This window comes from Morone saxatilis, unplaced genomic scaffold (genome assembly GCF_004916995.1).
Source record: "Morone saxatilis isolate NCDOM2014 unplaced genomic scaffold, NCSU_SB_2.0 Contig15, whole genome shotgun sequence".
In the NCBI taxonomy this organism is placed as follows: domain Eukaryota; kingdom Metazoa; phylum Chordata; class Actinopteri; family Moronidae; genus Morone; species Morone saxatilis.
The window spans coordinates 13,534,549-13,547,614 of NW_023339707.1; the positions used below are offsets into that span (position 1 = coordinate 13,534,549).

General features: G+C 38.7%; 1 protein-coding gene across 1 annotated transcript; it reads left to right on the forward strand.

Annotated features, from left to right (window-relative positions):
* The first annotated feature begins 4,847 nt into the window (after positions 1–4,847).
* On the forward strand, positions 4,848–9,127 carry hoxc13a (homeobox C13a). Its single transcript, XM_035657037.1, has 2 exons — positions 4,848–5,630; positions 7,991–9,127. Exons 1-2 carry the CDS (start codon positions 4,967–4,969, stop codon positions 8,245–8,247), a joined length of 921 nt encoding a protein of 306 aa, XP_035512930.1. The 5' UTR covers positions 4,848–4,966; the 3' UTR covers positions 8,248–9,127.
* Positions 9,128–13,066: the final 3,939 nt, after the last annotated feature.

Consider the following 13,066-nt stretch of genomic DNA (forward strand, 5'->3'; position numbering starts at 1 on the left):
ACACACACACTCTCTCTCACACATACATACACACACACGAAAACAATGGATATGCACACTGATAATATTAATTAACCCACTAAAGTGTAACAAACACTCACTATCACGCAGAACATGTTGCATTAACACAAGGCTTAATGCAAAATACATGTAACGCGCCAGGCCAGCAGCTCGTGACTCACATCCAAATGAACATCAGTCTGGACTTCCCATGAGATTTATGTATGCACTACAGTCAGATTTTGGTCCATCCAATTAGTTCAGACACTTAATAGGTCCAAAGTTTATTCCACAGAGTTAGACATGTTCATTTACTAACATCTTCTTCGAATAGTCGTCTTGAAAATGCACCAGTCCTACTGGCCTTGTATACTGCCATAGTGCGCGAATCTATTTGGTTATTTTGGTTGACACAGTCCACCGTTCAGAGAAATTACCACTTGGTTTACTTTTATTATAAAAATGGTTTGATCTCACAGCTAAGCCTGAAGCTGGCTGGAAACTCGTAAACATGAACGCAACCTGATTTCAGCATGCATGGCGCAGACTCTACCTGCAAGCTGTCAACACATTCTTGGATCGCTACATCGCCTCCTTAAAGATTTTTTTTATGCCCAAGGATTTGCATCAATCTCAAGACCGGTGAGATAATGTTTGACAAGTAATAATATTCATTTTTAAAGGAATTGTGTCGGAATTGAATCTATTGATACATGTCTGAAAGAGACACGGAGATCTGTCACAAAGTCATTCTGGTGGAAGGACTGCATTGCAGAAATGTTGCCAATAGGTTTTCCCTGAATCACGGCAGAGAAAACTGACACATGTGATAATTTCACTTGTTTCCATTGGAGTTGTTGGTCGCTGTGTCAATATTATTTGTATAAGAAGTATACGTATTGGAAATGAGTGAGGTCGCATAGTAGTATATAGCTCTATATGTGCTGTAGGGTCAAAATAGCATGTGATCTATGTATATAAGGGCATATTCTGCTTGCATAAGATCTATTGGCTCAGTCATGTGCTTATGCAGGCAGTTCCTGAGAGCCTAAGCCGCAGGTAGGCAGCATTTGTATGGGGATGGATACTCTCCCCTCCCCCACAAACCTCCGCATCAGACGGTCTCTCTCTCCGTCTGACAAGGCCTGTCTAGAAAGACATGATGTCTGGTTGTGAAGATATTTACAGCAACATATCATGGCTGGTTGTCAAGATATTGATAGTTGTTTCTGTAAACGGTTCCTGAAATAAGTGAAACCGCAGTGGAGAAGAAACATTTCACTCACCCTGGCAGATTGTCTTGCGCTTTTTATGAAAAATAAAATAAAATAAAATAATGTGTTGTATGAAAAATGGACGAATATTTTGGTTGTGCAGTGCAGTTCCACCACAAACTGTATGCAGAGTATGAATACCCAGCCACCACCTTGAAGTTTAAATCAATGCAAATGCACTAAAACTGTCACAGCAGCAGTTTTAGTTATATTAATGTAAAAACTTTTAGTCCGTGTTGACAAATTCATTGCTTCAGTGCAGGGCACGGTAACACTTTTAGCCTTTTACCTAGCAGTACTGACATTTAATTTGGTTGTGGAATTTTGTTAAATAATACTGACAGCCACACGACTATTATTGATCCTCGCTTTTTCGTTTCGACCATGGTTATATGAATTGTAAACTATAGTGACTAAACACAAATTTAAACCCAGCTAATTATATCTATTTCAGTTTGCTCTTTCCAACTGAATTTAAGATTTACACCAGATTTACATACACAGACAATATTCATATAATCAATAGAATCTGCACATAAAGTACGAGCTTAGGGCGGATTATGTGGGAGAAAATATCAACTTTCATATCAACAGGCTGTCTGAAATACTGTCATATTAGTGGCTGAATTATTTATCTCCGAATTGTCACACTGATACGTGGTTTGGGTGGCAGCATTAAATATACTACAGGCCTGCAATGGGAAATTTAAACATGAAAAAGCTCATTTTCATCTTAAAGAATCCACCTGTGTCTATATAACCTGCCCACTGTCGAATGAAAATAATGCATAGCAAAAGTCAGCAATTGAAGTTTGATATCTTATTAGAATACACTGTCAATTATTTTTTTGCAGGGCGTGTGTAAGGCACTGGTTAAAGTATCGTCGCTGGCATGCATGTGATTTAAGAGTAGGCAGCAGTGTCTCAGAGCTGCAGTGGAAATGCGCCAGGCACTTAAATGTTTAATATTAGGCTAATCATTTATTTTCTCTCACTACAACTGTATAATAATTGTTTTGGTTCTTAAACGTCAAAAAGAGAACATACTTTATTTATGAATCTTTTTTTTCTAAGATCACTTTGTAAGATTTTACTTTATTTTGCTATTTTTCTTTTTCCTGGAACATTAATTATGACAATATTCGGTCAATTTCAGTCACAGTTTTGGAGAAAACCACAGGCAGGCTTAACATGTGATTTGAGGTTATTGCAACATAAAGTTTAACTTAAATCATAGTAGGCTATTGTTTTTTTTCTTCTAAATTTAACAACTTGAACTATTATCTCTGAGACTTTGCGCCCATTTGACCAACGCTACATCATCCGTGTATCCCACAGGGCCAAACTATTACCATAGTCTGCAAACATTTGGACATAATGTGGAAGTTGGGCAGTGTGAAAACGAAATGCACCGAACTCAATATCACACCATCATTCGTAAATTTAAAAAAATACCTCATCTCCTAAAGCCTTAGCTTTCATGGAAAATATGTTAGTTTGGAAGAAGCCGGTTTCCTGCTGTCAAATTCCTGATCCTTAAAATAAAAAGCACAAGAGATTATTTGGACTTCTCTCCCTCTTTACACACAGCAAATATTTTAGAGTAAGGGTCTCTAAATAACTGCTAGTTTGCATGCATACTCTAGTGTGAAGTTCATTCTTGTCTGTCTAGACTCTGATTACGACCCTGTTTGTCTGCGTTTTTTTACCTTGACCTTGGACTTCCGTGCAGCTGCCGTTTGGATGAGCCCTTCGTAGTTGTAATTTCCTTGAGACAAAAGAACTATAGTCTCTGTCCGAGCAAGGACAGGGGTCTAGCTTCCTTAGTATACAAACGCACAACGGTGACCTGATTATTCCCAAGGCAACTCAGCAGTGCAAAAATGTTGATAAACTAGGCACCCTTCTGGGTGAGCTTGTAGCCTGCATGGGTGACTCATGTGCTAGACATCACAAGCCTATTTTATGTATCCTTGCTATCCTCAAAAATACAGTCAAGTTTTAAATATGAATCTAGAAGTCATTTTAAAGAAAATGCTGCAGATGAGAGGAAAAGAGGATTTCCACAGCTGTTGTGAATAATTGGGCCTGATGACGAGATGAACTAAAAGGACGTTTTGGAATTTGAAAGGAGCTTGAAGGAGGACTCGTGTGAAATAGTGGCGGAAGAAGGTTCCTGGGGGAAATAGTTCCGTAGGCTATTTCTACCATGGTGTCTAATTAAATAAGGTCTATAGCACAGTCCAGCTGAAAGCGGACCCTTGTTCTTATTTCGGCTGGAAGCAATAGCATCCACTTGTATGGTGTAAATGAATAGCTTAGTGAAACGGAAACATCACAGGAATTCGTTTAATGGTCGTTTTTTTTCATGGTCACGTTATCGCTGAAAAACTTTTTGGACCCAGTGTAGAATATTTCAACTATATCTTGGCCCCAAACATATTGCGGAAATAGTGGTTTATAAACTAAAGGATGCTGTATCTCATTGTGTGTTGTTACTCTAATTCTATTTTATGATTCAGATTAAATTAAAGCTGCACTATGTACGTTACTGAAATGTAATTTGCAATGGCGGTGTCTTACCTGGAATAGCTTTCACCTCGTCCTGTGGCTGTTGCTAATGAGGTACAACGACTCATTCAACACATTCAACTTTGCTGATACTAAAAGTCCTAGTTCTGCATCACACGCAAAACACACAATCAAAAATAAACACACACACACACACTCTGTAGAACCAAATTGTCTTTTTTTTTTTTTTTTACCTGACTGATTAAATAAAAACGAATCACATCATGGAAAAAAAAAACTTGGAATCTGTTATATTTAGGCTCCACAATATCAATATGTGAAAGGGAAAAAATATATTAGTAAACATAATTATAATACCCTAGTGCAACAGTAATACTCCACAACAAGGTTTGGTGACAGAATCTCATCTCAGCATGTTAATAGGTGACCCAGTGGCAGTTGTATACGGGTTTAAAGGAAATGCGTCCTTCAAAAAAGGAGTCTTGATAAGATTAGACGGTTTACAGACACTTATTTGCTGTGACAGCTCTGTATTTCTTAATGCGCAATATTTTGTTTCACAAGAGACAGTAAATTGACTACAGACCAGGGAATCCGGATTAACTCATTTTCTATTTATTATTAGCCTACATTTAATAACCAAACTAAACCTCAACCGGAGCATATCGCTTCCCCCAAGTAAACCAAATGAAACACAAAGTTCCCGCAACAGTTGAACGATTGAATTCAGAGGTTTAATCAGAAATCAGATCTTTTTTCCTTTTCCATGTACCAACTGTGATATGCATCATATGCTCATATACTCTCTGGCTGTCCTCGGAGTCGGCCAAATTTCACAGGTTGTTTTCGTTTTCCCCAATCTTGAAAGTATCCAAACTCCCCTTTAAGGGTGTGGGTCTAGGTGATTTAAGCCAATGATATGACTCGGTGTTCTGCAGGAAAAAACGGTGACATGTGAGGCAGTGGGTCTTTAAAGGGCTGCTCTGCCCCAACTCACAAGCCCAATCTCGTAGGACTTGTTAGCGTATCACGTGCCAGATTCTTAATGAAGTGGACACACGGCGGCCCTGTGTGCGCATGCGCTCGGTGTAAAATGTAGTTGGAAATGAGGTGTCCGTCTTGGAGTAGTCGACTTTTAAAAAGCATCGGCAGCCCCTGATATGACGACTTCGCTGGTTCTGCATCCACGCTGGGCGGACACCTTGATGTACGTTTATGAAAAAAGCCCGAATGAAAACAACCAGAATAAAAGCCAAACAATGGAGGGACTGAGCGGTAATTGCCCTGCGACCCACTGCAGGGACCTGATGTCGCACCCCGCGCTGGGACGACATTCTGGCACCATAGCGACCCACCAGGGCTCCGTCTACTCGGATATTTCCTCTCCAGATACCGGTCGGCAGTGTCCCGCTCCTCAGACATCCTCCAGTGCATCTTTAAGCTACGGTTATCCCTTTGGAAACCCATATTACGGCTGTAGATTGTCTCATTCGCACAACGTAAACTTGCAGCAGAAGCCTTGCTCTTACCATCCCGCAGAGAAATATGCCGAGCCCAGCACAGCGCTGCCCACGGAAGAACTGTCCTCCAGGGCGAAAGAGTTTGCCTTCTACCCGAGTTTCGCCAGCTCATATCAGGCTGTTCCTGGATATCTCGACGTGTCTGTGGTGCCCAGTATCAGTGCCCATCCTGAACCGCGGCACGACGCATTGATCCCCATGGAAGGCTACCAGCACTGGGCTCTCTCCAATGGCTGGGATGGGCAGGTGTACTGCTCCAAAGAGCAAACGCAGTCAACTCATCTTTGGAAATCCCCTTTTCCAGGTATGGAAAATTATGTTTGATTTATATATATATATATATTTTAAAACCTCTCCAACACGATGGAATTCATATGTTAGTCCAGCGGCGTGTAGGCTTTTAATATCTGTGTCATCACATTAAAGAAGCTATTTAAATGTAGTCAGATATTTTTACCCTGCTGAGAGGTTATTGCTTAGTCTATGAATTTTATTGTGTTAAAGTGCCAATATCAACTTACAAAGAAGTCCAGGGAAACTAAATGTCCTGAATAAACATGCAACTGTCAAAGCCCCATGTCAGTTATCATATGTCCTTTATGGATTCTGCGAGTATATGCATTGATATTCTGTTTGCCATTAAACAATTTATCATGCATTTAGAAGTGTGCGTAAAAATGACAATCAGAAATGAGAGTACAATTACAATGTGCTTTTCACTAGCAACGTCCTTTTAATGGTTAATATAATTAATTTTTTTTCCCTTTGTAGTCATATGAGGATGATAGTTTAGTTTTAGTCCCGTAGAATAGAAAGGAACACTACCTTTGCTGCCCTGCATACCTTTGCCCCGTGTTTGACAATATAGTGACTGAGCTACTGTGTTTGGATTGTGCCAATAAATCTCAGCGCACTGTCCAAAGTCTTTTGCATATAGCAGTATTCATTTGTCTAACATTTGTTTTGCATGCAAATCTCAGCACCAGATTACACAAAGGATTTAAAACCATTGATCAGCTCACATTGTAATTCAGTCTCCGCATTTTGCTTTACTCACTGTCACACAACATGCATGATATCTGATAATGGACACTGGGGCCCGAACAGTATGCAGTTTACAGAGTGTTTACTAGACTGCTTCGTTTACCACAAGGGTTTATTATCTTTGTGAAATCTGCAGGTATTTTAATCTCCGATAGGGATGTTCTCAGACTTCGCCTGAACTTTCCCACACGACATTTGCCCCCGTTTATATTGAAAATCCACAAGAGCAAGCCACGCAAGCACGGGCACGCCGTCAAATGCGCGCGCACACAAGCACAAAAACACAAGTGCGCGCTGTCTGTCTTTCTGTCTCTCTGTCTCTACACACATATACATAGGTTACATACAGACAAACTGATGCACACTCACACAGACGCACATAACTATTTAACTTTAAAAAAATAACTGTAAACGCCACTCAGTTATCCTCAATTTACTTATAAGAGAATATTTAATATATAGCCTAATAGCCTAATAATAATACGGATATTGTTGTTTGAATATCCATTGGCCTATATAACCAGAACTAGCAGAATCTTATATGCACGATAACTGTAGCGAAATATCCACAACCTCTCACTGTAAAATGACATGTTGGTAAAAAGCTTCATGTCTCACAGCTTGCCACTATTTCTCAAGGTATTGCCATACTTGTCCTGTCATGTTTGTCATTGGCTGTGTTGCACTCAGCTCCAGCCTTGACGAAAGGGTGTAATCCCAGAACTTTGCTTACCTGAACAAATAAGGTTCCCAGCGTTTGGAGGCTTTTTAAAAAGAGCATAGTTGGAAGAAAAGAAAAAAAGATGTCTAATTTTTAGGAAAATTCGGGGAAGTGTTTCTAAATTGTAGACTTTTACCTTAAATTACGTGAGGCACGTATAACTCAATGGTTGTTAAAAACTTAAAGTTTGTTTTCAGTTTAGTTGCCAGATTGTGATTTCTATTTTCTAAGCAGGCACTGGCCACCGTATTGCACCCACACTGAGACTTACTGTACTTTAGACTTACACACTCTTTTCCCGCACTTTAATTAAACCTATCTACGAGACGTGTCTCCATTAACATGGCTTGTTTTGTAGTTTAATTAACCAGCAGATTGAGTATTGACATGCAGCCTAAGGAAGAACATTGATTATTGGAAACAATGCACAATTGTAGTGCTTGTAACTTGATAGTGGTTGTTTATGTACAAAAACAAAGGGTGGCCTATCCTTGTGCAGCACAAGCGGAATACATTTTAGACTAGAGAACTCTGTTAGACGTTTATATTTGCTTTCCTATATGTCTTTCCTATATGTCAGGTGCAGTACACCTGGGATTCTGACTGCCACACAATCTCTGTTGTATGCCCCCCCACTCCCCCCCCATCTTTCTCTCTACACACACACACAACACACACACACACACGATAAGAGACAGATCGAGGGTTCAAACTTGACAACTGAATTATTTAGAAGCTACTTTCTTGTTTTCTGTCAGAGAAACAAATTAAATCTAAACAACCCAGTTTTCCTCACAAACGGACCAGTGTTGTCAGCTGCAGTGCTGCTGATTTTGTGATGTGAACATTGCGGTGTTTTTGCGCATAGTCTAATATTTTCCTGGTGTTTTTCCTTACAGATGTTGTGCCATTGCAGCCTGAGGTCAGCAGTTATCGTCGTGGGCGTAAAAAGCGTGTCCCCTACACCAAGATTCAGCTGAAGGAGCTGGAGAAAGAGTATGCAGCCAGCAAGTTCATCACCAAAGACAAGAGAAGGCGCATCTCAGCCGCCACCAACCTCTCAGAGCGTCAAGTCACCATCTGGTTCCAAAACCGACGAGTCAAGGAGAAAAAATTTGTCAGTAAATCCAAGAGCAATCACATGCACACCACTTGATAAGATCGGCGATCCTTCTTTGAAACTGCAGCTCATACCTTCCAAAACATCATGCCATATATTTACCTCTTGCATCGAAAGTCGTGGCTGAAGAACATTTTGGCTGAGTGTTGTTTTTCTTTTTTAATTTAAGATCCATCACGTCCATCGACCATGCCACCACGCCCCCTGTTTTCAATTTAGAGATCATGCTCTAAAAACTGTGAAAATATTGAAAAATTCACTTCACATTTGTTTTATATGAATGTACATATATAAATATATAATATTTAAAACGATATCTGTATTTCAAAGACAAGTACTGCGTGTTTTTTCTTTTTCAAGCCAAATCTCAAAAGGACTGGTGACTGATTTCTAAGACTTGCAACTAGGAGATCAAAACGGAGGAGACGGTTCGTTTGATGTCATTTTAAAAAGATTCTCGCCATATGGACATGAATTGTGGCGTAATGACACGTTGAACTTGAGACTCAAACATCTTCAACAAAAAAAAAAACAGCTCACAGAGAGGACTTTCGAGAGAAAGAATGATTTTTTTTTTTTAATATTCCTTCTGAATTTCAAAAGCTATGTTCCTCTGTGTGGGATGTGTTCTCTTAAGCCTGGGGTAAAACAAAGGCTGCTACGTTGTTAATCTGTATAGTGCAATGCCTTTATTATTTAATTCATATTATCTAGTATGGCGGAACTGTAAACTGGATTATCCCAAGACTTGTATGTTTTCCTTTGTCAGTGAAGGATTCTGTCATGCAACTGGAATGATTGTAAACCATTAAAAGTCAGTGAGTATTACACATAAATGCACAATCGTTTATTTTTATTTTTCATTTCTGTCTTTGTTAGTGTAGCATTGCAGCTGATCACACACCTTGTACGAAGCCTGTAATTTCTACTTTTCGTGCAGTATGTGAACTGTATTGTGGTGTTGAATTACGTACTGGTAACGTGTTTCATAAATAAATGATGATTATGAAAATGCTTAAATATTCAAGTCAATCAACCACCCTACTTGCAGCATTTCCTTTCGTTTCGAGTTACACTGTGTCATTAAGCTGCAAAAGCTCTAACCGCTGTCGTCTTTCCTCTTCAACTTGAGTCTATAACATCAGCAGCGGATGGGCGAGTGAAGATTTTATGTTGCAAAGTGCTTGATTAAGACTTATTGGGCATCCTGGAGTCTCGTTAATGGCAGCAGGAGATGACACATTGATTATGCATGGTTGGTGAGCAGCAACGCGCCATTTTCGGACACTTGCAAACTAAGTAAAATACTGAATGAATCGTTTGGACTCTTTCAATTCCTGATATAAATCTTATATTAAACCGTGCAGGACCTGAACTTGCAAATGCATCAGTTTTTGAGAAACACAGTCGGCGGGTCAGATAAACTTTCACTATATCTAAATCCATCCCACCCCTCCAACTCCCACTGCATTTTTTTTAAATCAAAGTTAATACCAAAGTATGTATTATTACTTGTTATTTGGCAGAAGTTCACTTCACAGAATCTTAGCAAAAAGGCCGAAAGGCAAGCCTCAGCTCTCACAAAGACATTTACTGAGTTACCACAGAGTATTATTTTCATTCCTTTCCGTATTCCACAGGTACTAATTACTTATTGTTGGAATAAAAGGACAATTATAATCCGCACCCTGTAAGAGATCAGCAACCCCGTCTTTCTATCCCCGTCCCCCGTCCAGTGTATTGACGGTATTTTCCCATAGGCTACTATATTTATCTGATTATACATTATGTAAAATGTTAAGAATGTTGTGTTAATGAAAATAGCAAACCATTTGCTTGAGTTACTGAACTTTTGCAGTACATGATACCTAGGCTATATAGTGTATAATATGTACAGCCTGCAGATACCCCTCCGCGCGTATTTGATTGTAGTTATACCCTGCTGTAACACAGTTTCTATATTAAACAAAAAAAACACAGTTGAGTTTGTTTCAATGAACTTGAGAATGCATTTGATTCCGTCACTTTATAGGAACTTATTTTATTATTCTAAAAACATATAATGTGGAATAATACACATAATGTGGAATAATACAAATGCACTGACACAGTGAGCGCGAACATCAATCCAAAGCGACAATACACATCGAGTTTTTATACATTTGTTTACAAATTATTATATATTTATTATTTATGTATCTTGCACCACATGCACAGATGCGGAAAGTTTTTTTTTACGTGCGGACAGTGTTCAGTATAAAGTCCTTAATGTCTCATAGGCAAAGCCTGGCTTCTTCAGTTACAGTTATTAAACTGAAAAATTACATTGAAACTTGACTGCACTGAGAATAATCAAAGTTGGAGATAGTTTGAGATAGGCTACTTAAAACTAGTCCATCTCCAGCCTGTCATTTCAGTCTTGAATCTGAATAAACATTAACGTACATTAGTCTTCATGTTAGACCTAAATAAAAAGAAATACGGCCTGTCTTTTTCCCCCAAGTCAAAATTATTCATGTTTGAAGCCAAAATATTAGTCTTGAATATGTAATGTTGTAGCTATCCCAGAAAATCTCATGTCAGGAATATAGTTGAGTATGAGTTCTGTTTTGTGTTTTAATGTCTCTATAGGCGAGTCTCTGGCTCCACTCTGTCACTTTTTCCAGCTCTTCAGATCTGTTGAGCTTGTTGATTAGAATCCAAGCCGTCAGACTTCAAGTTTTTGTTTGTCTGGTTCCTGGATTTTCAGTCCTTGTGGAAAGTTCTGGGTCTCCTGATTTACCCTTGACCATGACTATGCAGTCACTTTGACCTTGACATCACAGCAGATTGTGAATAATAAATAGGGGGCTGGACACCAATGCTGGCGGTTTGTTTGTAGGCAAACAAGGTGTTATTTCCCTGTCTAGACAGCCGGACTTAATGGCATGCCATAAATACATAAAAAAGGGGAAGTGTAGCGATATCCTCTGACCTGCATTTCTGACCATCTCTCAGAGCTTTGCATTAACATTTGGGCTTTTGTGTTTTGCAGAAGTCCTCTTAAAAAGTTGTTGTTCTGGCCCATGCCTCTGGAACCACCAATGGTTTCATTCACTCGTCATGAGGTGTGTGTTATTGACCACGAAGGACAGGTAGGACTTTTGACGTCTCACACCAACACCAGTAATCCGCAGCAAGCAGCCATACTGTCTACACAGCGAGAGGAAATGATATTACGACGTCGCCCACACTATAACGATTAAAGGTATGGCCGTTTTCTTCCTACTATGGCAGCAGGCCTACGTGGACTTTGTTTTATGACTTTTCAGCTCACGACAAACGCTGTACGTTTAACAGACAAAAATAACCAGCAGAAATATTATGGATAATATGCAGTGACAGACGTTTTTTCTTTTTTAAATGATGTTTCTTTCTAAGTAAAGGGCGAGCAGTGGTGACGGAGTTTAGAGGAAAATGCTACTTTAAATGTAACCTATATATTTAAATCCTCATATTTCTGAACATTGTTACAGAAATTATATTAATATTAAAGCTGTCTAACAGTATATCCGATGGCTGAACGGGCATTTGCCACATAACATGGCTAACCTTAACATAATATAGAAGACTGACAAAATATGCGAATGAATTTATTAAAATGTAGGTGTAATTCAAAGAGCCATTTTTTCCCTTGAAAATAGTATGAATGTTTAATTTGTATTTGAAATGCGTTTTGAAATAATATATTTCACAATGGATACATATAGAAATATCCATAGACGCATATTCAAAATGGATGTATAGGCTATACATTTGTAGAAGATAATGTGGAATTATATTCCGTTAGCCGAGCACTGCAATACGATTGTATGTTATATTTTTAATGTCTTAAATTGTCACCTATAGGTAAAATAGTCGGCCGGGATTAACATTTACTATGCCGAACAAAGGAAGACCCAGAATAAACCCACTTAACCAGACAGAAACTTTTCAAATAAAAAAATATAATAAACCAAACTAAAAGTTTTTAGACGCTGTGCACGTTTATCAGCCACTCATTTAACACTGAAAGCGTAAAATGTAGAAGAAGTTGCATTGTTTTTGGTTGTGTGTGGAGGCGTCAAAGCTGCAGGCCGCTGTCAGCCAGAGACATGAGACAGGGGGCTGATAACCTCTGGTGGTGACCAGAGGAAAATATCAGGAAGTGCTGCAACTGTCTCTAATTTAGGGATATTTTAGTTCAGCTACTCATTTTCATTGTCATGACTCATGTAGCTCAGTGTTGGTATTTTTTTCAGCGCGTTTTACAGTATTTATGAATATTGAGTTGACAATTATGATTTTGTTGCAGATGTTTTTTTTATTTTTTATAGCTGTTGAAGTTGCAGGTATGCTTTTTGTTGAAGGTACAACAAATACAGAAGTTACAGCTGAAGACATGCGAGTCCTAATCGTTTTCAGCTGCTTTGTTATGATAGTTTACAATACATTTTGCATTAATGCAATCAAGGCATTGTTTTGTAGTTGGATAAGTCTGCTGTTGGAATGCATCCAAATATTTGGAAATTACATGTCAGAACAGTATAAGACCAAAAGATAACCAGGACTTGGACGTTGTTCCACAGTAGTTTATTTTCCTTTGATGTTTTTGCATGTAAAGAAGAGGACATATTAAACACATTTGACAGCACTGTTGTTTGAAAAGTCACATTATGTTAAGCTTTTAAAATGTAATCCCATTTGACTGACGACGTGAGCCAAGTTTGGTTTGAAAATTAATAATTTATTGATCAAGTTCTGGTGCAGTTTAAATTAGATTTTCTTGATTACATATTAATCATATTCACACTCACTCTGTCACACACACACACAC

Bases quoted from the DNA above. Each gene is read 5' to 3' on its own strand.
- hoxc13a (XM_035657037.1), top strand. From the start codon at position 4,967: ATGACGACTTCGCTGGTTCTGCATCCACGCTGGGCGGACACCTTGATG. The intron at 5,631-7,990 runs GTATGGAAAATT...TTTTCCTTACAG, and splicing joins TTGGAAATCCCCTTTTCCAG to ATGTTGTGCCATTGCAGCCT.